Here is a 27,005-nt window from a genome sequence, read left to right as displayed (position 1 = left end):
CCCAGTATTCCCCAGTTTTGGTTAACAAAGCAATACAAAAACTACAGCCAGTGTTCAAACATCAGACAATTCCACAGGACCATCTGTGTTTCTTCCTCTCCTTGAAAAATGAGAACATCTGGCAAAACAGAGCTCATGTTTTCTGTATGAAAACAGCATGTATAATTCATCATGGTCCTAAAGGCATTTGAGTTTGTGAACCCTGCACTAGGTGGCCATAACACACTATTAAAATCTTGAACCATTCCAGCTAACAGCCTTCTGTGTGGCATGCTGGTGTCCACAAGTCCTGAGGTCTGGGAGCTGGCAATACCCACAGGTGATGACTCATATGCAGGTCCTGTCTGTCCACCCCCATCCCAATCTGGTCTTTTCATCATCAGCTCTCTTCTTTATCCACAAACTCATCAGTACTACTAATTTTAGTTCATGGCTGCTACTTGCTTCTCTCCTCCTTCCATTCTTTTACTGCCTATTTTCTTAGTTTCATACTTTTTTTGGCCTTTTGTAGGTATGTAACAGGTATTCAAAAATATTGTTTAAGTTAGTTCAGGAGATAGTAGAGTCTTGAATTTTTATTAACTATTTATTAAGCAAAGGTAAAAGAGAATGAATGATTGCCAAAATTCTATTCTAGTGTTTTCTAAACTATGTCCTGCATCTACATAAATATGGAGAGAGCTGGCTTAAAACAAAATTAAACAAATTTCTATTGTAGGACACCTTTGAGCCTTAAATATGCTAATATACATTGAAAACAACAAAGGGGCGGGGGATATAGAATGTAGCATTTTCTAAACTTCTTTGGTCAGGGAGCCTTTGTTACCCCGGGAATACTAATGACACTAGAATTACATAGAACAGATTGGGAATGCTGCCCTTTTTAAATGGTCCTTCAACTTTCGGTTTTTCCCCTACACTAATCTATAAAGTCTATTTTGTTTCTAACAATGAAGTTACCTTCCTAGGGAATTTTGGGTTTTATATATATAAATATATATAAACATATAATATATATATAAATACATGTGTATATATAATTTGTTGATTTTTTTAAAGACAGGGTCTTGCTTTGTCACCCAGGCTACAGCACAGTGGCACGACCATAACTCACTACAATCTTCAACTCCTGAGCTCAAGTGATCCTCTTGCCTCTCAGCCTCCCAAGTAGCAAAGGCTATAGATAGGTATGTGCCACCATGCTCAGCTAATTTTTTTTTAAGAGGTGGGGTCTCACTATGCTGCCCAGACTGGTCTAGAACTCCTGGCCTCAAATGACTCTTCTGCATCAGCTGAAGGGAGGGTGGGCTGGGATTAAAGGCATGAGCCACCAGACTTGGCCTATATATTTTAAAGTTATTAAAAGTAATTCCTCCGATAGAGAAGAGAGGAGTTAGGTAGAATAACTGTCTTACTTTTTTCCCATTCAGGAATTTCAATAATAAAGCTTTAAAAAATGGTTTTAGGTGTCTCTTGTTATTGAAAACTAAAATATAACAAACTGGTTGATGAAAGCCAACAAAAACAAATCTACACATCTCTGAACAAACCCTAGACTGCAACAGAAGATCAAAGTAAACATGTCTCCACCGTCACAACCAAAATCAAAGGCAACTCTGCAGCTGGATTCTCAAAGTAGCTGAAAGTTCTCATCAAGTCCATGTCAGTCTTGTTCTCCGTGAGCACTGTACTAACCCACCCCATGTGTGATAAAGCTATGAACAATGGGGACTGCCTAATGCAAATTGTGTTCCTGAGTCACTGAAGGGGTTAAAGCCATTTCATGTCATTTAAAACCACACAGTGGAACAAATGGCCATATCCAATTGTCTTCTTCTTGAGGGCAGAAACTGTGTCTTAATCCTGCTCTGGGCTGGTGTGGTGGCTCACACCTGTAATCCCAACACATTAGGAGGCCAAGGTGAGAGGACTGCTTGAGCCCAGGAGTTTGAGGTCAGCCTGGGAAACATGGCAAGACCCAGTCTCTACAAAAAATAATTTAAAAGAATTAGCTGGTGGGGGTGGGCGGGTGGCAGTACACACCTGTGATCCCAGCTACTCAGGAGGCTGAGGCAGGAAGACTGCTAGAGCCCAGGAGATTGAAGCTGCAGTGAGCAGTGCTTGCGCCACTGCACTCCAGCCTAGGCAAACGAGTGAGACTGTCTCAAAAAAAAAAAGAGAAGAAAAAAAAACAAACCAAAAACAAAGAGAAAAAAACCAAAAACAAACAAACAAAAAACAAACAAAAAGCAAATTCTGCTCTGGATCTCTGAGGGCTGCCCCACAGTGCCTGTCACACAGAAGACACAAAGGAAATGAAGTTGGTAGACTTCGCTGCTACAGAAAACCAAGGAAAAAAGAGCAAGCTCACAAATGTCCATGCTCCTATGAAACTGAAAGTCCTTTTATAGCCTTCTTGGGACTAGGGCTCAAGTAGCTGTGAACAAGTACTGTTAGATGAGCTGGTAATACTGTTATAACCTTCACCTGGGCCAGCCTGCCCTCTTAAAAAGAATAGCTCATTTAACCCCTGTGCTACAGGGGCTCAGTACTGGCACTTTCTCGATTTAAGGATGACAGCTAGTCCATGATTTACTGTGGTCCACTGACCAATGAAGAATAAGACAATACCACCAAATGTGACAGGCTAAACTTCTTACAGATTTTACTTTGATGCTCACCATATTTACTACTAGTACAAATCAGGCTGAGAAACACCTACCATAAATCAGATATCTAACATTAACAAATTATGCACCCATTACAGATGACCTTTGGAGTTGCTCAAGGTACAGTCACAATCATGCATTAAAAAAGCTGCCTTTCACTGTAAAGTGTGAATGTATGAAATTAAATGAGGCTTGCAATGTAATCAGTGTGGTTGGCTGCTTTAATATATTCCATTTCAATTTCAAATCACCGTAAGCCAAGAGTGACGAATCTAATTTGATCAGTTGTTCACAAAAACACAGAAAAGCAAATGTGGATCTAGCAACACAGCCAGATTTTTAAAGGAATTAATATTTTCCACCACCACCAGAAGCCCTTAACATATTTTTAAAAAATACTAATTAAAAACAAATCCAAACAAAATTCTTTTCTCACTAAAAATTCAACCCTCACACTCAAAAGTTCAAAAGAGACAATACTTAAAAGCATAAAAAGCATATTTAATTTTAAAAGCCAGTGACATATTTCAAATGTACCAAGAGAAAACTAAAACCAACAGGTCTTTACAGTGCACTTCCTGGAACTAATGTGGAAGGTTCTCCAGCACTGGTTATTAGTATCTAGCAAGAATTTGTATACAAACATATTTCTTTATCCCCATCCCTACTATAATTTGGGGCAACACAACTCACAAATGTACTCACTGTCATACTAGAGGTCTTTAGGACTCTAGCAGCTGCTTAGCAGAGCACACAAGAAACATGATGATATGGGAATAAGACTGCATTATCCCAGTCACCTTTGAAAGTTGTGATGCTCTTCAGAATCTCCCTAATTAATATGTAATTTTTAAGGCTTTAGCATTTTCCTCTAGACCTCCGTACATAATTTCTAGAGAAAATACACGGAGTGCTTCCAGCAGGTGCACATTTGGTGGAGGGGGACCTTCCAAAAGCTCCCACAGTGGAAATACCACACTCCTTACCAAAGCCCTTCTTTCAAGATCTAGCCCCTGCCTGTTTGTCCAACTTGATCTTCTGTTACTTTCCCTTCGTTGCCTGTCCTCCAGCCACACCTGCCTCCTAACTGTCCTAAGATGCTCCAGCTTCAGACTTTTTCCTCTGGTTGTTCCCCTGCTGTAGAACGTCCTGCTTCCAGAATTTCCTCCCTCTTGTCATTCAGGTCTCAGCTTAAACACCAGCTTCTTAGAAAGAACTTCCTATCCACTTCTACCAAACCACCCCATTTTATTGTCTCTGTAGGGGTTGTTACTATCTGAAATGATCTTGCTCTTTACTCTTCTGTAGAATGTGCCATGAGAACAGATACCTTGTTTATGCCTGATGCATGGTAAACAACAACAACAAAAAGCTAAAAACAAACTTATAACATACAACAATAATAGACACCATAAAGAGGCACTAAAGTAACACAGATGTTTAACAATTTCTTTTTCAATAGCTAGGATGTCTGACACTGAGGAAGGGCGGGAGGGGCTGACATCTTTGGAGTCTGCTGGCCCTAAGTTTCAAATGCGTGTCTGTACTAGATAGAATTTACTGTCCTAGAAAATAAGTTTACCTGTTTTATATCTGTAAAATGGGGATAAGAGCATCCATTCAGCAGATTATTGTGAAGATTAGCATGACTACATGTAAAGAACAGTTCATCAGTAAAGGATTTGATGTTTATTTTATTCTTATTTACCTATCACTACCAACTACTGACATTCTCTTTAAAAATGGCAACCAAATAACAAATATATGAATGAATCAGCACTCACTGTATCACCATATCACCCTGGAAACTAGGAGATTACAAATACAAATGGACAGAAATAAAAATGGTATGATTTCTAGAATTTTTTTTCCAACTTTTAAGTGATGGCTGATGTCTCTATCACTTCTAATTATAAAATACAACATATCTCATTTCTTTCTTGAGACAAAGATCCAAAGACAACAAACTACTAAAAAACTGCATTTATTAATTTATATTCAGTTAAACAAAGGCAAATATAACAAAGGGTACTTATTAATTTTATTCTCCAGAGATGCTTTAGCTGAGCCATGTCATAACAAAGACATCACATAGCAAGGCTTCTATCAGCACTGAACAAAAAAGTAGCTTTTTTTTCCCCTTCTGCTTTTTTCATTTGAGCAGTAAGGAACTATGCTGGCTTATTTATTGGGCAGTAAATGTATTCGAGACACTACCCTTTCAGGATAATGAAAACCTCAAAACAGGTCAAACACTTGAAGTGGTAAGTACTGATTGCATCATGGAGGTACATACTATGCAACCAGCCTTCTTTGTGCTACTAATTCTGCAGCTAACAGATTTGGGGAATTAGTTAAGAAGGGAAGGGCACTAGAGAAAATATTATTAACTGAGAAATACAAAAGGATGGCAGCAAAGAGAAGGTTATGGGAGTAAAATTACTAATTGAGGAAAAATAAGGGAAAACAGCAAAAATAGAGAAGGCAATTTATATGAGCTGGACTGGTCTGCACCTATAGTATCAGGGTGGACCCCATGTGAAGTTGCCACATTTTGTACACAAAAAAATGGTCTAATGTCAGCAATTTTATATGGTACAAACCAACACATTTACCAAAGCACTCAGGACTCCTCGTTACTACCTAATAAATGATACCCCCTAACTCGTGCATGAGTTTTGCATGCGAGTGGAAGCTCTGAATGGCTTGTATTTGGAACCTTTACACAGCAGTGTCCAAAATGGTAACTGTTAGGGTGTCAGACTCCATTGTGGACAAGAACTCTTCTATTTTAATAGATTCAAATCCCCACATTTCTTTTGATGGCTGTTAAGGTTTCAGAGGCATTCTCAGTTTCCAGAGAAAGATTGGTATTAAAAATGTAATACAGGAGTTTAGAAGTGCTTAAATATTTTGAAGTCTGAATAAAGGCAAGATTCAAAGGGCATAATGGAAAAGTAAACACATGAATTTACATAATAACTAATATTTTAAGATGTTCAAGAAGACCCTTATAGAGACACAGAAATACATTTTTAAAATAACAAGAAATGGGGATATTAAGGCACATAAATAAACCTGTCACGGCAGTGACAATGTACTGGTGAAGTGGGGCAGGAAGATGAAAAGGGGAAATATTCAGGTAAACACTCCAGTATTTAAAAACAAATGGTGTGTTTGGATAGCTAATGTGATAATTTGAATTACAGCATGTGGTATTCTAAAAAAGAGTGCTGCAGAGTTGCCTGTGTGCTAGAAGGTGATTGGTTAAGCTTGTTCCAGTATTATTTATGATAATAAAATATCCTCGTCTGCATTTGGTGGGGAGGGGGTAGGGAGGTGTTTAAAGAAAGTGAGTATCTGTATAGTGATCAAACTGTTACTGAGCAAGAGCTTAAGCCTACTCCTAATCACCAGGATTTCTGTTAATTAATCGTAATCAGGATAAGGTAGTGAGGAAGGGGACAGCCAAAGCGCAGAGAGCAATGGGGGCGGGGGTGGGGTGGGGACCTGTTTTGGTGAAGATGAAGGGTTTAATTAATCACAGGGCAAAACAGAAGTTGACATTTACATCTCAATGCTGTCCCTGGTTATAAGCTGACCAAATGTATATGAAGCCCACTGACAAACCATATGTCACCAATTTTAAGATAAATCTCCTCTCCTATGTTATAACATCTCTGAAATTGGAACATGTCTTAAGTTAATGTCATTTTGGATTTAATGATAAACGCTGATAGAGTTTAGCTAATGGTCATCTTTCTAAAAGTCACTCTGTTCCAACTTACACCAGCCAATCAATTATCAGAGAATGTTAAGTTTCCTACATGATTCTGTAACAGCTGCTAGTATCTTAGAAAATAAAAAACACCAGGGAAGGAGATGGTCTTAGTCATCTACATGTTTCTGATGCTTAAACACACCTCTAATTATGCCCTTTATCTGAACTAGGAATCTTGGGAGATAATATACATTAAGAACTTTAATACTGGGTCCCCTGACTTTGTTACAAAGAATGCTACTGTGTATGATTCAAAATCTTTATGGAAGGCAATCTAAGCAGATACAGAAAATATTCAATATTTTAATATGTTGAACTACTGGTGGAACAGATGTTTGCCACTTGGGTAACTACAGAAAACCTAACAGAAATCTTTTGATGAACTTTATTGAAAAGAATAAGACTGTTAAATAAAGATACCATGCAACGAAGGAGGAAAAGAACTCTGGAGTCCTGTGTTGCCCAATAAGGTAGCCACTAGTCACATGTCACTATTTCCATTTAAATTAATTAAAACTAAGTAAAATGGAAAATTCAGTTCCTCAGTCGCACTAGCTACATTCAAGTGTTCAACAGCTACATGTGGGGCTAGAGGCTACAGCACTGGACAGCACAGATACAGAACATTTCTACCATTGCAAAGAATTCCGGTGGACAGTGTTACTCTAGATGAACAATCTGAAGATGAGTAATAGCTCAGCTCCAACACGTAGCAGTTGCAAATCTGGATAAATTAATGGTGTCCACCAAAACTTGCTTTTCTCATTGGTAAAATGAATATGTAATTGTTATCCTACTCCCAGAGATGCTGTGAGGATAAGAGGACAAAGGACACGTGAAAGTGCTTTGAAAAGTATACAGTAGCTGGGCGTGGTGGCTCACACCTGTAATCCCAGCACTTTGGGAGGCCGAGGTGGGCGGATCACAAGGTCAGGAGTTGGAGACCAGCCTGGCCAACATGGTGATCCCCCGTCTCAACTAAAAATACAAAATTAGCTGGGTGTGGTGGCGTGTACCTGTAATCCCAGCTACTAGGGAGGCTGAGGCAGGAGAATCGCTTGAACCCGGGAGGTGGAGGTTGCAGTGAGCCGAGATCGCACCATTGCACTCCAGCTTAGGCAAAAGAGCGAGACTCCGTCTTAAAAAAAAAAAAAAAAAAGAGAAAAAAAAGAAAAAGAAAAGAAAAATATACAGTGCCATAAACAGGTTAGCTAGTAAGTTATATTTTTATATGATTTACTTTAATAAACACACTTATGTCTGCTGGATTTTTTTTTTTTTTTTTACTGTTTAAACCCCCAAGTTTCATGGCTTCTTTTTCTTTTTTTATTGGGAAGAGAGGGGGCTGGTTAAAAAAAGAGGGAAAAAAAAATGCCTCAAGATATTTTTTAGCAAACAAATGCTTATAGTAACCACATGAATAACAGAAATGAGTGAAGTGGGCTGCAGTGAGGCTATGGCAAACTGGAGAACCCATATTCTGTCCAAACTGCTTAGCTGCTACTCAGCTTCAGTCAATTGTGGCCATTCAGGAATGTTGACCTACTGTAGCCACATATTGATTTTATTTAAAAATGCCAGAAATTTGGCTCTTTATAGGAACTCCCCACACTAAAAAATATTAGCAACCATTTAGAAATTTGAGGTGTTCTTCAGGCAAATTAAACACATTTAAAGGTCATGCGCAGTTTGTGGCTGCTACTATGCGACCTCTGGTTTCTAAGACCCTATGGCAGCTATACTTCTTCCTACGTGGCCCCATGTCTTAGGACACTTACAAATAAATGCACACAATTTACTGCTCATTTCATGTGAAATATAAATAAGAGTCACAGTATTACTCATTTTATATAAATTACCATTCTCCAGTATTAAGAAATTATTTCTATGATTACTAAAATATTGAAAAGGAAAAAAAGGCAAGAAAATGATATTATTCCTTCTTGCATGATTTTATATGCAAGTTTTACTGTAATTAAAGTTTTTTTATTGCTACTCCATTGGAAAATCACTGAAAATATGGGGGAGAACTATAGTATCTTATATAAAAGCCAAAGTCTTCTACTGATGAATGAGTTAGAAATGTTTTTTAAAATTCTAATTTGAAAAGCTTAATGTCAGAAAGCAAAGCAAATCTTTTAATTCTCCCAGTAATTTAAATGCTATAAACTCAAAAACACATTCAATTTAAAAGGTTTCTATTATATTGAAGCATACACAATTTTTTATTCCAAGTATACTTAACTGTATTTTATTTTTATCACATGCCCACCCAAAGGAATCAGCAGTTGCAGCCTTTTTATTCAGTTGATAATTCAAATATTATTTCTAATACAAATATATGGTTTATCACGCTTATTTATCACTAACTTGCTACACTTCATAATCGCATTACAACCCCACTGTGTACTGAATACCACTTACAGTTCAAACTACTCAAGATAAGCACTGCTACTTTCAAGAGAAGATTGGCAGTAATTAAAGGTCTTATTTAGTAGTTGTTGGTAACCACCTTTTTAAGGAGGAAAAAAAAACAACAGAAAGTAGCATAGATATATTTAATTTAGTAATTGTATTTTATTAATGAGGTCTATTTTGGACATATACTTTAACTGGGGTTAAAACAAAGATGTGCTAAACTGTTATCAATGCTATAAAACAGAATGAGATGGAAGTGTTTTGTAATTCATCAGTCGGAAGAATTGAAACATCTGTGACCTACATGGCATAAAACTAAACCATACTAGAACACTAATAATAATAATAAAAACAACAATAGTACTTTGCACTTATAGACCTCCTTTCAGAGGAATTTCAGAGTGCTTTTTAAACACATGTTATTTTCCCTTTTTCGAACAAATAAAACAACTAAATCAAAGAGTAATAATGGTTTGCCCATGCCACAGTGAGTCAGCGACAAACCAGGAATAGATTTTCTAACTCCCTCAGTCTCCCACAATGATATCATGCAATGATTACTCTGTTAGAGTATATCTTGCAGGTTACACTCAAGACAGGTATCTCCAGATTTCTTGTGGGCTTACTATTTTTCTCCCCCAGCCCCAGCCTATTAGTAGTATTGTTTACAAACCTACATTGCCATTAATACGTGTGCCTGCATGCTGCTCAACTGAAAGTCACATGGGTGATAAGAGAAGACCAGTCTGAAAGTCTCTTAGCGGTTCTTCACCTTCCCACCTTCACGAGAGCTTTCTGGAGTTGGCCTCCAGACATTTCAAGATATATTAAAGGCTAGCCAACCAAATAACACATCTGGAGCAGAGAGCTAAAACTGTGAATCACTAGAAAAATCTGCAGGTGGCTGGATGCGGTGGCTCCTGCCTGTAATCCCAACACTTTGGGAGGCCAAGGCAGGCAGATCTCTTCAGTTCAGGAGTTGCAGACCAACTTGAGCAACATGGCAAAACCTTGTCTCTAAAAAAAAAATACAAAAAATTAGCCAGGCATGGTGGCACATGCCTGTAGTCACAGCTACTTGGGAGGCTTAAGTGGGAGGGTCACCTGAACCTGGGGAGTCAAGGCTGCAGTGAGCCGTGATTGCGCCAATGCACTCTAGCCTGGGCAACAGAGTGAGACTCTGTCTCAAAAAAAAAAAAAAAAAAAAAAGAATCTGCAGGGAAAACAACCAGCTGCTATCTGGTATATAAATTCTGGAGGGCAAGGAGTGTGCCTGGGTTGAGACAGTCCTCATTTGAAGTATGATTTTAGACTTTCAAACTTAATCCCACTAATATGACTGAGCATCAGTTTGATTTATATAACCTAAAGGTTTAAACAAAGAAATTTCTAGGCTGGAATTTATGTAATCTTCTGGAGATACATGATATCACAGCCCAACTCTATTAGTAATTGTCAGAAAGTAGACAAATTAAGGTGGGAAATTAAGTCCATGTGGAATGAGGAGATGATATGGGCTAAATGTTTGATGAATGTATACATACATGGATAGAAAATTTTTTATGACACAGTTGAAGGACATAATAGGAAATAAATAGCAGAGAAAAGAGGATGGAGTCAGAAAGTGCTCTATTATAGAAAACATTAATTTAACATACCATTTATTAGGCTCCTATCATGAGCAAGTTGCCATCAGACATATAATAATGTATCAAGCATGATCCCTGTCCTCAAATAATTATAATGTAAGAGGGACAGTGCTTAAGAACTACAGGAGTTTAGAGGACAAAGAGATCACTTATGGCTGGGAGGCCTTAAAGTATGAATAGAATATGAACAGAGACTGGGTTGAGGTTGGCTAACCCAGGCAGGGAAACCACACCAGCCAAAGGATGTGGCCACAGTGGAGTCAAGGCCTGCTCAGGGACTGGTGAAGAAGGGTCTGATTTGTGGGTACCAACAAGGTGCAGTCCTAATCTTTCTAGGCAAAAAGGGGTGATCTGAGACTATTTTATAACTCCAGCTATAGCCAGTCAAGCTATTTCTCCTGCCTGGACACCCCAGGTAAGATGAGCACCCCAAGAGATGAGCACAGGACACAGGAATATCCTCCTAAACCCTCTACTACTACCATCCTGTTCCAGACCGCTTGGAGGACATGCAAAATTATAAAGTTGCGGAAGGCTGCTCTACCCAGGATCCAGTCAGCTGAGTGTCAAGGTAAGTAGAAGAGGACAGGAGGTGGGAATGGTCTCAGAAATCCAAACCACAGAAGCTCCTAAGTACCATGTTTGGGTTAGCCTCCACCTTAATATCTCCCCAGTTACCTATCCAGTCTCCTTGAAAGATCCCCCATTCCTTCGTTCATGACGCAAGTTAATGGGGGAAAATAACGTGCTTTATAGCCAATTTTGTTGAAATGCATTTATTTCATCTTCAGTTTGCTCATTACCAGAAAACAGTTCCTTCTTGCTTACTTTTCCCTAGCCTATTTTTCTTCACTTTATCTTTGATGCTACATTAGCGTATACAGCACCATAAATGCTTCCTTTATCTAGGAAATAATTCTTGTGTTTGACTTCATTTCCCTTTCTACTGTCTGTTTAAATTGTTATCTAGATGCCACCCAGTCTCCCTTTCTATATCAAAGTCAAACTTAATGCATATTTGACAAGAAGCAATATTAAAGTTTGAAGAGTTTCACTAACTCAGAGATTCCCAACACTGTGGGTGTGCATCAGAATCACCTGCGGAGATTTTTAAATACACTGCCGCCTGGGTCCCACCCCAGACCTACTCAATCAGAAATCTGGCTTGCAGATTATTCGTGTTTCAACTTCTTCCATTAAGTATGGAAAACTGAGAATTAAAGTTTTCTTTTTAATACACTTCTGACATGATGCTATTTCAATAGATAAGAAAACTAAAACACAGTTATCAAGATATATTTTAAGCTCCTTGAGAACAGGGACTATGCTTTTTTCATACTGTAACCATGTGGTAAAAATGAATCGAGCATTTGCTACATGTTTGGTGTTGTGCTAGATGCTGAGGATACAAATCTGAACAAAACATGGTCAATGACAGGCTGCAGAAACCAACTCAAATACAGTTGTAACACTAAGTACTATAATAGATAGTCGTTTAGACAAAGTATTCTCAGAAGTAATAAAACCAACTGACATTTACTGCATGCTTACTATGTGCCAGGCACTGTCCTAAGCATTTTACGTATTGCCTGTTTAATGTCCCAGACGTTTTACATATTAGCCTATTTCCATGTCATCCTGCTGAATTTAGAACCCTTTGAGGTAGGTGCTATTTTTTTCCTGTTTTATAGATGTACTTCAAGGTTACTTATCTAGTAAGGGGTGGAAAGTCAAAATTTGCACCTGGCACTCTCACTCCAGAGCCTGAGTTTTTAATCACTACCCTATATTGCTTTTGAGAAACCCAGGCCAATGCCCTTGGTGTTCAACAAATGCTAGCAGAAGGAAGGAACAAAACAACAAATATTTTACAGAGCATTCACATGGTATGCCTGAAGCTCCTCCTTCCTAAAACTCCTGAACACAACAAACTAGAACCTTTGAATGTTTGTATGATTCCTTAGAGCCTAGGCAAAGACAAATATTATCTTTCCCTTTACTTCAGTAATGAGATCAGAAGTTAGGTTTTCATAGCTAACCCTTAAATCGATCCCTTCATTTCTATTCCTCTAGTTCGTGAGAGCTTACATCATTTGAGCCAAACTAAAAATGGCATTTTGAGGACACTGCTTCCAGGAATTCCCACATGCCTGTAGCATGTTACAGTGACACTCTGCTGCAATGAAAAAGATATTTCCTTAGAATTAGGCGAGAAAGGCAAATCTAAAGAGATGATATTTCAGGTTGAAAGAAGGAAAAAAGTTTCCTGATTCAGAGTTAAAGGCTGCTGCCAACAGCTTGTTTTGTTTCCAAAGATCAACACACAAAAGTTTCACAGAGCTGGAGGGAAAAGATTTGGATGCTAAGTTAGACAGGGGGTGGGGGGGCATAATTCCCATCATTCCTTTGGGAGCAGTACAAAAATAACAAAACCTTTATAAAAGAGATGAGCAAGCTGGCTGTGAAAGGAATGACCCCTCACATATAGGGAAAGCAATTTGCATCTACAGATCTCATTGGTATAAATGACCTCCTTCAAAGAGTGAAAACCTCAATGGAAAGCCACTATATACCCATGAAAAGCTTTGCCGCTTATTTGTTGAGCTGTATACAGACTAACAAACAGGAGTGGTTAACCTGGCGCACCACGCACTATAGAGATATTTTTTTTAAGTAGGCTTAGTCAGCTAATCTTGTTGAGATTTCTCTCATACTACTGATTTCTTATTCTCAAAATAAATTAAGAGGCTTCATTCAAAATTCCCTGTGGTCTACCAGCTTGAGTTTGTTGGGTGTCTTTGATTGTCTCTTGTCTTTAGATTCCCTGCCTTGCCTCTTTAGATTTTGCTGTGCCCTTTGGTATTTCCCGTTAGTCCATGTCTGGAATAGCTAATTACATGGTAGGGTAATTCCTGCCGTACAACAAGGAATAGCAGAACCTTGCTAATTCACACCAATGACTGAAAGACTCCTGTGTAAGTTACTGAATTATGCAAATGAGCAATAAGTGAAGAAAGATGATTCAAAATTGTATTTCATTCATTTATTTTGACAAGTGTAGTTTAGTCTTAATTATTTTGAAAATTTCTTTGTAGCATACTAATAAATTTACTGCGGCTTATTTGTTAAAAGTGATAAAGCCTTCACTAACAGAGACCAGAGTGCACTCTGTTGAATAATTTCCCAAGACAGACTACTGTTCAGACGCTTTCTTTTACTGTGGATTTTACTGACTTTTCACCATCGACTTTTTTTGGTAAGGCAATATATAATATACCAGTAAACTTGAAGAATTAGTTCAGCAGTAAACATTTACTTCATAAACAGGTCTTACATGTTTAAACTTTCACCATGGTGTTAGTGAAAAAACAAAACACAACAAAAAATCAGCCATGCTTTAAGTAAAACATTTTTACATTTTTTTCGTCATAATGCTAACAGGACTTTAATTTTTATTGTCTAAATAGAACTAGTTTGGTCTGTCAGTCATCCCATTTAATTCCAATTTCTATTTTGTTTTGTCTTACCACACTCCTTTTCTTTATAGTTAAAGACGTCTGTTTTAAGATAAGTGGATATATCACAGTATGTAAATTTTCATGTCAAAATACTTAATTATTATATTCTGAGTTAAATTATTTAAGATAGAAAAACATTTTGATACACTTTTGACAGATGTATCCTGTAGGATGGATCAATTTCTTTCAAAGCACCACCACTGGTTACAGTGGAGAGTGGAGAGTGAAGAGAGAATACTCTTCAAGGACAGCGGGCCCAGTGGCTCACGCCTGTAATCCCAGCACTTTGGGAGGCTAAGGCAGGTGGATTGCTGGAGTCCAGGAGTTTGAGGCCAGCCTGGGCAACATGGTGAAACCCCATCTCTACAAAAAAATACAAAAATTAGCTGGGCGTGGTGGCACGCACCTGCAGTCTCAGCTACTAGGGGCGGGGGACTGGGATGGGAGGATCACTTGAGCCCAGGAGGTCGAGGCTGCAGTGAGCAGAGATCGTGCCACTGAACTCCAGCCTAGGTGACAGAGCGAGACCCTATCTCAAAAAATAATGCCCTTCAAGCTTATAGTCCTGAGTTTAAAGCTTTGCTTCTTAATAAGCACTTTTAGACGAAATTTTCAATTCAGATATGCTTTCAAATCATGATGCATTTGTCAAAGGAAGTTCTCCCTTTATAAAAGCAAGATAAATAGGGCACTTAAAGAAAAGTGAGAAAGGCAAAACTTCGTCTCAAACTACATGTCTGGTGCCTATTAAAATCTCACATACTCTTTAAGGCCCAACTCAGGAAATCTCCACCAGGAAACCTTCCCTGAGGTATATGCTGAGATCCCTTAGCAATTCACACCATTCCCTTGTATTTGAGTTACTTGTCTTCAGGCTGAAGTTTCCCTAATAGATTAAGAACAGGGCAGCTGTGATATGGCAGAAAGAAAAGCCGGGCTCTTAACACTTCTAAGCTTTGCTACTTTGGGAGAGTCATTTCATCCTTTTGGGGTTGTTTCTCATCTCAGAAGTGTCAACTACATACCCGTATACAATGGAATTGTCTGGAAAATGTAAAAGATAATGGCTGTGAATGTTCTCCACAAAAGTAGAGTCCTATAAAAAGGAGGTATTTAGAGGTGAATGCATGAATAAGCAATTGGTCAGAAGTATTGGTACTTCTAGAAGCAATATCATATAGGACAGAGACCCAATACATATTTGCTGAATAAACTGGGCAAGGGTTCAGGGCACGAAGAGGGGACAGAGAGTAACAGACTTACACACAGACCTGCTTTTGTGACCCTATTTGAAATTACAATAATTTCTTAAAACAAGAAAAGTACATCAGTGTCTAAAATTAGCCAGCAAATCTATCTTTCTACGAACTAGTTTAAGCCTTAAGCTCTAGGGGATGGTGCTAGGGCTTGCAGGGCTCACAGGCCAAGGAGAGAAGGGTTTCCCAGGGCCTTTATACAGGGAGAATGTAATCAGTGTTGATTTAACTCAATGATGGGCTACTAAGTCTGTCTAGTTACTGTCCTGTTAGCCACAAGGTAAGAGAATGCAGATGGATCTAAATAAATTCATGACAACTACAGGAAGAACTAGTTTAAGAATGAGTCAAATTGATGATGGGTTTTCTTTGTATATGAAGGGTAGCATTATATGAACCAGATAGTACAGCATAAAATAATAAATGGCACTGATTAATAATGTGAAAATCAACATCAGTTCTTGGCCTGGGCCTACAGGGTTACTGGAGACATCACAAGGACATAATTAGACTTCAAAAGTTACGGTTGATTCCCTTAGATAATTATGAAAAATTTATCAAGAATTATAGGATAATGACATATGCCAATTCACATGCAAAGCAAGAAAGCAAAGCAAAACAAAACACAACAATGTCAGTTTAAATGTCAGCTTCAAAATGAAATTTGTATTATAATTGAAAAGATGAGGATTAGGTGAACACTTTGCTTTTAACCATTAAGGGCTATTCTGGCATGGTACAAGCACTAGTAAAAAAAAAATAAAAATAAAAAATACCAACCACCAAAACAAAAACAAAAGATTAAGAGGAAACGTGAGAGGCAGTGCTGTCTCATAGAGGAGCATAAACACTTCTGAAACCATGAGAAGAAATGTTATCACAATAGAGTTAAGGCAAATAAGAAATGATTAAGACATTAAATTCTGGGCTAAGTAAATGAGAAAAGATTCCCAAGAGGAAAAAAATATGCAATTTTAAAATAACCCCTAACTACTAGAGAAAAATAGCAGAGTCAGACTAAATCTGTTTAAATCCCAAACATCTCTGAAACCATGAAACAATTCTGGATAAATATAAATCCTCTAATTTGCCTGAAGCAAATGGGACTGGCATTTTCACACCGTTCACTGACTTTTTAAAAAAATTCACACTTATTGGAAATTTCAGCTAGTATAAAAAAGTCACAAATTCAATAACGTAATACCACAATGAGTGTTTCGTTAGAAAGTTTTAAGAAAAAAACGAATATCTGATCTCCTGAGCTGAACCTTTTAATGTTTAAGGCTACATTTTTAAAAGAAATAACTCATACATTTTAAGTGGCTGTTTCAATACATTTCTAGTGAGAAGCACTAATTTTGGGGAGGAAATTAGTATACCTGTATCTAACCCCAAGTGCTTGATTTAGGTCATGTTGTAATAGATTATACAGATATTACACAAATACTGATAATATTAATTCCTGAAACTCATAGTACATTCTATCATGATACTTAAAGGATCTACTCACTTCTCTGCCATGAGTATTACAAGCCCTTTCCTCCTAATTGATGTGCAATTAATTCAACCAACCTCCAATTAGTCTTCTACAACATTACCCTACTTAGACAATAAAGCAGAGCCTCTAGATTGGGTTCTAAACCTGGGCTAAAATAGGCTCCTACAGACCAAAAATGGTTCTGGGATTTCTCTTTGTAGTGTAATTTAGATGTCATATCTAATTTGCTGTCATGACTATTGTTTCACTGTGCAATTTTTATGTCGTTTTGAATGGTAAAGGCATCATAGCTTTATTGAATTAAACCTTTTGTCTTTATTTAGGGTCTGATGTTACATGTTTGTGCGCTTATGTTTATGTCTCAAAAGCTGCTTTTGACATCAAGTAGTAGAAAGGAGTATGCTCTCTTGATACGTTTGCTCATATCTTAGTAAATATAAACACAAACTGGAAAAACACCTTCTCCAAACTGAAGAAACAGAAAACTGAATATCATTATTGCTTTTAAAGGCAGAGATAGCTATTAAATAAGCCATTCACATTACAGAATTATAGAAGACCTTGCTGTTGTGTAACCTAAATGCCTTGTTGATTCTATTAATCAATTCTTTCCTAAGAAAGAACTGCCCTTTCCATTGACAGTTTTTGTGGTACCTACCTCAAACATTTAGATATTATTCTTACCACACTCCACAGTCACAAAAAAATTAAAATGCTCTCTGACTTTTTAAATCACAAGGGACAAAGTCTATCTTACCCATACCACAATACTCAGTTTAGTGTTGGTCTGTTGGCACTTATCCTTGTCCTGGCCTATGAGTTCCAGCTCTAAACTAAAGTTATGACTAAGAAGACTAACCATGGAAAGCCTTCCACTAGACCACTGGAATAGCCTTTTAACTAACTTTTAGTGCATGAAATTTCATAAAGTTTTTACTAGATAATTACACTTCCTGATTTTGTAATTAGTGGAAGTACATGCAATTACATAATAATTATGATAGTAATTACGTAATTAAGATGTATAATTATGTAGTAAAAAACATCATGGAAATAAAACCATCTACTGTGTAAGCACAATACATTTTAAAAGTAAATTCACTAGCTCAACTGTTTAAAAATACTTTTCTTCAAAATAAAGTGATTAGCTCACATTATGGCTTAACTGCTTGCGAATTGTTTCATTTTTTTCATCATTGGTGATAGAAGCATATTTTTAAGAAGTACATAAAAAAACTTATCAATCTTTAGTATTTTTCCTACTAAAAAATGACAATATGCTTTGCAAATGCAGACCATCAACCACATTATCACCTAGACATGGCAGAGCCCTTGTGTTGCTGTACTTGTCACTATAAAAGGGGAAAGGAACTTGCCCACTAAAAAGACATAATGGGAAATGATTTTATAGAACGAGTAACACATCTGTTATCATAGAAAGCCTCTAAGTCTCTTTGTACATAAAAGTGCAAACGTTGAGTGCATATTTACAGAAATGGGCTTAAAGACACATAATTAGAATCTGGAAGCTGGCTGCTCCAAAATATGGCAACTTTCATATACTAACTTAGCTATCTTGAAGAAGATGGCAGAAAATGTACAGAGCCAAGACACTTCTACTTATGGGGAAAGCAACTAAAGTGACCATTTCCTGGAAAATGTAGTTTCTCTTCTGTCACATTGTAAAGTTATCTCAAGTTAAAACAAAAACAAAACAGGCAGTATCCATAGAGAAAAATAAACCAGTGTTAGCAGGCTGCATGCTGCCATCAGACAATACCAACTTTCTCGTTCTTGTAGTGAGTATAAAAACATCACAGAAAAGTCAGTGACAGTAGGAAAAAGAAAATTTCAAAATAAACTTTTCAGTAGCAAAATTTAAGAAATAGACTCTTGTTTCCATTAAAAGAATCTAGTTGAATGCCTTGAAATCTTTATAAAATACTACTAAATCAATGTTGTAATGAGGTCCAGAATGTAGTGATAGGGTGAAACTTTACTCTGGGCACATAGAGAGTGGCCCTTACACGAAGTGGGTGTAGAACTACACTCCAGTTCTTTTATTATTGAGATGGAGTCTCACTCTGTGGCCCAGGCTGGAGTGCTATGGTGCGATCTCGGCTCACTGCAACCTCCACCTCCAGGGTTCAAGCGATTCTCCTGCCTCAGCCTCCCGAGTAGCTGGGATTACAGGCACGTGCCACCATGCCTGGCTAATTTTTTTACTTTTAGTAGAGACGGGGGTTTCACCATGTTGACCAGGCTGGTCTCAAACTCCTGGCCTCAGGTGATCCACCTGCCAAAGTGCTCCCAAAGTGCTGGGATTACAGGCGTGAGCCACTGTGCCCGGCCTTAGTTCTTTCTTTTATAAGCCACTAATCTTAAAAAGCTGAAAGCTATTTTGAAAATCCTAATTTACTTCTCCCTTGTTCCTTCTAGTTACGAAGAAACAAAGTGGAAGAACTCATGCTTTTTGGCTTTTTTCCCCTCTCTTAGCCCTTGTCAGACCACTGCATTTTTAGCTTAATAAAAACATATTTCAAAAGGCCAGGTTGTGATATGAATTCTACCTTAAAACTTGGGTAGTCCTTCTGTAGCCTGCATAGTTGTTATTTTAAAGTTTTACCAAAAGGACGGCCCTAATCAATGAATGAATAAAATAGAAGTAGGCTTTAGTTATTAAGGGAGAGTGTCTTAGATCAGTGCTTCTGAAACTTTAACACGCGGAGGAATCACCTGAGGATCTTGTTAAAATGCAGATGCTGATGCAGTAGGTCAGGGGTGGGTCTGATATTTTGCATTTCTAACAAGCTTCCACGTGATGCCTATGCTGCTGGGTTACTGATCACACTTGGAGTAACAAGGCCTTAGGTTTGACTTGGAAAAAAATACACAGAGAAAAAAAGCTGGTTTGGGTTCATTTCTATGTTATTTTTTCCCTCAATTGTGAAATTATTTGGGTAATTACTTCAAGTTGAGTAACATTCTCTATAACATTTTAGTGCTTATAATTTTTTTCATGTTATGAGAGCAGTACATGCTCAGAGTATATAATGTAGAAAATATATAAAATTATAAAGAAAAAGAAAAGCTATAATCCACCTAGAGATAACTATAACAAATTCTAGTGTTCCTTACTAATTTTTCCACCTTGCATATACACCACAAATTAGAATCATAAGTTATCTAGTTTTGTATTTTATCATTATATATGTCATTGAAGATTAAACCTATGTAATATCTAACAATAACAACCCCCAGAGGCTCAAGATTATATAAACCACTTTTTTCTTACCAAAATTCTTTACGTATTTCTACAATCACTTCTTTATAATAAACAGACAGCTATGTTCTGAACTGTCAAGTCAGAGCTTCCTACCATAAAAATTCCCTTAATCAAAGAAACAATTTTTAAAAACCCTCAGATCATTTTTTATTTGTAAGAAAATGAAATTAAAAATGCAGTTTACAGTTACCCATCTTAAAATCTATTTTTCTAAAGAAAATTGCACAAATATAAAAAATATAATTTTAAGAAGAATGAATAGATGCGAACTGTTTTGTGTGTGCTTTACCTGTTATTAGTTATTAAAAACAGAAAAAGCTTGTCCCCAAAATTCAGCAACAGTTTTTCGATGGAATAACACAACCAGGCCGGGCACGGTGGCTCATGCCTGTAATCCCAGCACTTTGGGAGGCCGAGGCGGGCGGATCACAAGGTCAGGAGATCAAGACCATCCTGACTAACGCGGTGAAACCCCATCTCTACTAAAAACACAAAAAATTAGCCGGGCGTGGTGGCAGATGCCTGTAGTCCCAGCTACTCGGGAGGCTGAGGCAGGAGAATGGCGTGAACCCAGGAGGCAGAGCTTGTAGTGAGCCAAGATCACGCCACTGCACTCTAGCCTGGGCGACAGAGTGAGACTCCGTCTCAAAAAAAACCCAAAAAACAGAACACAACCAGTGGGCTTCAAAAAGTGGCAATAAGAAGAAAAGGACCAGACAGGTGCTCTCTGACACAGTCTTCTTTTTAATATTTTGTTAAGGATTTAACCAAGTAAATTCTAAGGATGTCAACTAGCTTAGAGAGGACCACAGGGGCTCTTTGCTACTTTCATGATGAAACTTTCCTGCTTTCACTTTAACAGTTCAGGAAATATAGCGGAAATCCTTAACACTGAAATGGGACCCATCTTGAGACTTTCCAAAATCTCCACATTCCCATATACACTAAAGCATATAATTTCTTCTATAAAACTCTTATTTTCTGGCTTAAAAAATACTACCTTTTAAGACCCTTTTCAGTACTAGCTGTTGTCTTTGTTTTGGAGACCATTTTCCACAAAGTAATATAATTATTAGCACTTCATGAGTGTAACTACTTAGCTGATGGGGAACACAGAACAGGACCCCGTGGCAGTGTGGGTGAGGAGCAGTAGGCTTGGCTTGCTCATTAGTTAAGTGACTGGATATTCTTTCAGTTCAATTTAAATCTGGCATCAGCAAAATAACACACACTAACATGTTACCTACCTTCAGTATCACTTGCAAAGAGTTCAAGCGACAAGCGTTAAATCTGCAAATGTCAAGGAACTTTAGTAACTTTAATTTCTTCATCAATATAATGAGCACAATCCACTGCTGCCTCACAGGAGTACTGTGAGAACTCGTGTTACACACGTGAAAGGACAATAGGAAACTATGAAGTACCTTAAAAGGGGCAGCCTAGTTCTTCTGGGTGGCATGTTAGGAAACAAGAGGGCCTACAGATGTTACCACCAGGCCTAAAGAAAAGACAGAAGAAAACAGATGACAAGAGACTGAAAAGTTTAAGGAAAAAAAAAAAGAAAAGAAAGCATATGAGGCTCAAGAGGGGAAGTGAATGTGGGATTTCACCTGGTTGAGAGGAGCAAGAAAACTGCAATCTTTGCAGGTGCAGCTCAGGAGGCTGGGGCACTCAAGGCTGCCCATAGCACTTTGTGAGAAACAGGGTGACCTGAAGAATAGTCCATCTAGGCCTAAAGAGACCTCCACTGGGAAGTCAGGCTTTCCAACGGATACTTCTCCTATGGGTAAATCGTCATCTTTTAGCTAGCCTCTATGCTGCAATTCCAATTTCTGTCTTCAACAGAATTCTACATCCTAGTGTTCCAATTCTGGCAGTGTTCAAAGGAATTTATTAAGAAATTCAAGTAGATCATCAGTTATGGACTGAATTGTGCCCCCCCAAAATTCATACTGAAGGTGGGTTGAAGTCTTAACCCTTTGTACCTTAGAATGAGACTGTATCTGGAGTGGACTGTATTAGAATGGACTGTATAAGGCCTTTAAAAAATTAAGTTAAAATGAGGTCATTAGGGTGGGACCCAATCCAATATGACCAGTGTCAGTATAAGAAGAGGAGATTAGGTACAGAGGGAAGACACTGGGAGAAGATAGCTCCCTAGAAGTTGAGGAGAGACCTGGCCGGGTGTGGTGGCTCATGCCTGTAATCCCAGCACTTTGGGAGGCCGAGGCGAGTGGATCATGAAATCAGGAGTTTGAGACCCACCTGACCAACATGGTGAAACCCCGTCTCTACTAAAAATACAAAAATTAGCTGGGCGTGGTGACGCGCACCTGTAATCCCAGCTACTCAGGAGGCTGAGGCAGGAAAATTGCTTGAACCCAGGAGGCAGAGGTTGCAGTGAGCCAAGATCGCGCCACTGCACTCGAGCCTTGTTGACAGAGCGAGACTCCATCTCAAAAAAAAAGTTGGGGAGAGACCAACCTTGCTGACACCTTGCTCTTAGACTTCTAGCCTCCAGAAATGTGAGGAAATATAGTTAAGCCACCCCATCCATGGTACTTTGTTATAGCAGTCCTAGCAAATGAATACACCATCTTACTATTAATAGCTGACACAGAATATGAGGAGAGAAGCATCTACTAAATGAGAACAGAAACAGAAAAAAAAGTTTCTTTCTAGAACTAAAGAAAGATCAAACACTGAAGTGAAAAAGTAGTGGCTCCCTCTCTTTGCTTCCAAAATAATTTCACCCTATTGGTGGTGACACTCAGGCCATACCACACTTAGTTGTTGCTGAATCTGTCTTTCCTCAACAGACTCTAAGCTCCTCCAGGGCAGGGAGTGTTGGCCATCCACCTTTGTTCCTCTGACATGAGGAATGTCACTCAACACATAATAGGAACTATATATAAACAAATTGTTTTTACTGTTGCTGAATAAACAACAACAAAGGTTCAGTTGAGAAAACTAAGAGACTTTTTTCTTCCTGCATTTTTAAGGAGATTTAGATTTGAACTGATTCAGGTTTCCCCTAAACTGTTCACTTACCCCTACTCAGGCCAAGGCACCACGGGATGAGGCAGCCAAATGGGACCATTTCATGCGGCCATCCTGGAAATGGATTTTTACTTCATAGATTGCCCCTATGTTCCTGTAAAACCGCCTTTGAATCCATTATGCCATCTGTGTACATTCTGGAGCAGTTACAATAATAATGCCAAAGTCCCACAGAAATAAGATTTTAAAAATGTAATGCAGTTACAGCAAATATGCAGTAAACACTTCACCAACGTGAATAACAGTCCTTTACCATTTTAAAGGAAGGAAAAAATATCAAATGGGGTTAATTCACATTATGGACTAATGGTCTGTAAACTTTCGTTTGAAAGCAAAGCAGAGAAAAAGCTTTGACAAGAGCTACTTTTCCCCATAAAAATAAACCTCTTTCAAATAATTTGTACATGTTTTTCTAAGTCAAATTGCCAAGTTTCAAACAAAAATTAAAACCACCATCCAGTTACAACCCTTAAAATATGGGCTTTATGATGGAAATGGTAAAACAATCTTAGTGAAGGAAATGTTGCTAGGTACTGACAGTAAAGGAGAGTCTACAGTAAATACTTCACACACCAGTTACGGGGCACTTGTTGACAGAAGACACTTAGACTCCATTCTCAATAATATAACTGTGTATAACGACTGTCATTTTTCACAGGACTTTTGATGTTAACATCTACTGGTGTTCTGGCCATGGTCCAAATTGAATAAATATATTTGCCCTCCGGTTCCCTTAGATTTTAAACTCATTTTAATAGCAGGTCTCCCTTGAATAGCAAATCAAAAGAGAATTCACTCCAACTTATAAAGTGAGAAGTCAATTTTATTTGTTATATTATTTTAAACTTATGGTGTTTTCCCTTATAATTGTTCTCCTCTCTACTATAAGAATATTCTTGTTCCCCCATTGTTCCCTATGAACTATGACCTTGCATTCAATTGTCTTTTATTTAGAAACCATCCAACTATGTCTTTAGAGTGCCCAGGAGAGGGGTTCTCAAACTTGGCTGCACGGCAGAATTATCTGGGGGAATTTTCAAAAAATTATAGCTTCCTAAGCTCTACCCCCAACATCTTCTGAATTAGAATCTGTGGACATAGGATCTATGGATTTGGGTTTTTAATATGCCCCAGGTGACTCTTAGGAGAGGGCTTATCAGATGTCATGTGTTAGGAAACCTCTGCTCTTGGTAAGTGTGCCCCCAAGTTTTGGTTTATATCCCACCACTTATGAATACCCTAATACCACTTAGCATTACTGCATGATCTGAAAATGCCTGGAGCATGTAAATTTCAGCTAATTCACTCATTCCCAAACTGTAATTCAGGAATAATAAATAAACAGCAGGAAACTCAAAGAGTTTCAATTGGTAAAATTCAATAAATAAAACAAAAGGGCTCTTGGAACATTTCATGAAGTTCCTTCAGTCCCATATATTTTTTTCTCTTCTCGTCTTATTTTCTTTAGCCCTCTGACATATAAAAGAACCCATCGATAACTCAATGCCATTTTTGCCCCGAATTGCTGGGTAGTATATTATTAGATACAAACAATAAAAAAGTGTACTGATCCTTAAACTTGTGAAATGGGACTACAGTAAACTCTGAGTGTACAGATCCTGTCAATACTTTTCCCTTTTAGCCAAGCAAGAGGCTTCCAAGCGGCTACTTATTTCCTCTTATTTTCTGTGGGTGTAATAATGTGCACTTCTCAATGTCCTCTAAGAGGATGGGCTAAATCTCCAGTGACTTTCCAGATCACTCCTCTACATGCCTCCAAGAGTTGCCAGACCTTTTGAAAACTGCTGATCATAAAAGACTGATTCTGCCTCTCAGATAAGAATATTAGAGCCGTATAGGGAAGAGGAATCTTTCCCCTCAAATAACATATAGAAAACAATCTAGGATGGATAGATTTAGAAAGAAATAATGGGCTGGCCAGGCACAGTGGCTCACGCCTGTAATCCCAGCACTTTGGGAGGCTGAGGCAGGCAGATCACCTGAGGTCAGGGGTTTGAGGCCAGCCTGGCCAACAAGGTGAAACCCCCTCTCTACTAGAAATACAAAAATTGGCCAGGTGTGGTGGCACATGCCTATAATCCCAGCTACTTGGGAGGCTGAGGCAGGAGAATCATTTCAACCCAGAAGGCGGAGGCTGCAGTGAGCTGAGACCGTGCCACCGCACTCCAGCCTGGACAACAGAGCAAGACTCTGTCTCAAAAAAAAAAAAGAAGTAATAGAGGAACAGGTTCTAATATACTGATATTCAGAAAGAGGTAACAGACCTGATAGAAACAGATAATGCGTTCAGATAATCAGTACTTAATTTTCTCAACTCATAACTGTCTTTAGGAAAGGTCCTTGGGGATAAAAGAAAAACAGCTGTAAATGATATTACAAGTATATATGGGCTAGACATTGACCATGAATAAAAGTTCTAAAACTTAGTTATTAATAGGCAGAAGAAATTTATTCTCTGTATAAATTTTACTAATTCATGGAAAATACGCTGTGGAGATAGCTCAAGTCCTTGTTGAACATCTAGAGATAAGATACTAATATCTGAACCAGCTTCTCCATCAGTTGTAAAATGCTTTCTCTCCAAGGACAGCAAAACCAAATAAGTCAAGGCATTTAAAAAATAATTTCTAGCCTATCTTGTGGATGGAAAAACAAGTCAATTATGACTGGAATTAAAAACAGTGAGAACAAATCAAGGGCAGCATGGGGATTCTTATGCGGGGAAATCTAGCAATAGTTGTAGGTTTTTAATGTCATTGCGGTTGTTTCCAGCCCTAGTACTGACCAATAAAACGTTGAATTGATACTCGCTGACAAACAACATAAACACTCTGTAGGTAACTAATAAGAAAAATGTATAAATCTGCCTTTTTTATTTTTCACAGGTAATAGAAAAGTTGTCAATGTGATTTTCAGGTAGGAGAAAAAAAAAAACAAACATGCAGTTGTCATGACATTTTCAAATACTTTAAGTTATGTAACAAAGCTTTTCCCAGACCCATTAAGTCCCACAGTGCCCGCAAGTCTTGTATAAGGAAACGCCGAGTGCTGAGGGTTCCATGCAACAGCTGATCATACGGGCTGAGGCGCCTATATACTCTCTTAGGATGGAGTCAATAAAGGAACTCCACCTCATCCCTCTCTCAAAACGAACCTAGGCTTTTAGCGAACAGCAGAGTGCACACTCCAGGTCTATTTTTTTGTGGTAATATCTGGTTTTTGTAGGCCCAATGATCACGTTGCCTATGCTTACTTTATTACAATTACTAAACTCTGTAGAAAATAGCATTTTCAAAATATAGCATTTAAAGAGTCCTTTTTGTACTGTTCCTCCCCCAAAGCCTTGCTTTAATAGAGAACAATGTGAAACAGGCTGTGGGGGCCAAAGCTGGGGATTCCTATGCCACCGCCCCTCATGCAGGGGATCCCTGTGTTCACATAGGCCCCCACGGCCTGCTTCTGAGACAGCAATGTGATGCTGCATGAACAGCCTGACACAGTAGGTCTGGCTTTTATAATGCAAATTTCCACTTTAAACTCAAAGGTAATTACAGTATTTTAACGTACCTTTCTCATGATCGGTAGTAAGTTTCTCCAGTGCACACTCCGCATCAAAAATGTACCGGTAAAAGCACAGCTGGGTGTACAGGGACTTGTCAGAATACTGTAATATAACAGAAAATAAATGAATACTACTACTGGGGAGGGGGAAGCGATGGGGATCACTCTCAGCAGAGTGTGTCCCCTACTTTCAACTTCCAAATCAAGCAGCATTTTTTAAAGAAAGTGGGTAAGAAGGGCAGAATCATACTAATGGTTTGTCCCTCTTATATAGCATATACACCTTTC

The 27,005-nt window shown here is 38.2% G+C and overlaps 1 protein-coding gene across 10 annotated transcripts in view; it reads right to left on the bottom strand.

Moving 5' to 3' along the window:
• The window catches only part of POLA1 (DNA polymerase alpha 1, catalytic subunit), a 301,623-nt gene that overhangs the window by 39,625 nt on the left and 234,993 nt on the right, over positions 1 to 27,005 (bottom strand). For 8 of the 10 annotated variants that reach the window (XM_016943107.4, XM_063803909.1, XM_063803912.1 and 5 more), the window contains one exon: positions 26,724 to 26,820. In XM_016943107.4, coding sequence (XP_016798596.1) covers positions 26,724 to 26,820 — 97 coding nt within the window. Of the gene's footprint in view, positions 1 to 9,007; positions 9,886 to 26,723; positions 26,821 to 27,005 lie in introns of those variants that run through there. The other 2 variants (XM_054676577.2, XM_063803915.1) reach the window with 1 other exon arrangement.

This window comes from Pan troglodytes, chromosome X, assembly GCF_028858775.2.
Source record: "Pan troglodytes isolate AG18354 chromosome X, NHGRI_mPanTro3-v2.0_pri, whole genome shotgun sequence".
NCBI lineage: Eukaryota > Metazoa > Chordata > Mammalia > Primates > Hominidae > Pan > Pan troglodytes.
This window is presented reverse-complemented; position numbering and strand designations above follow the sequence as displayed.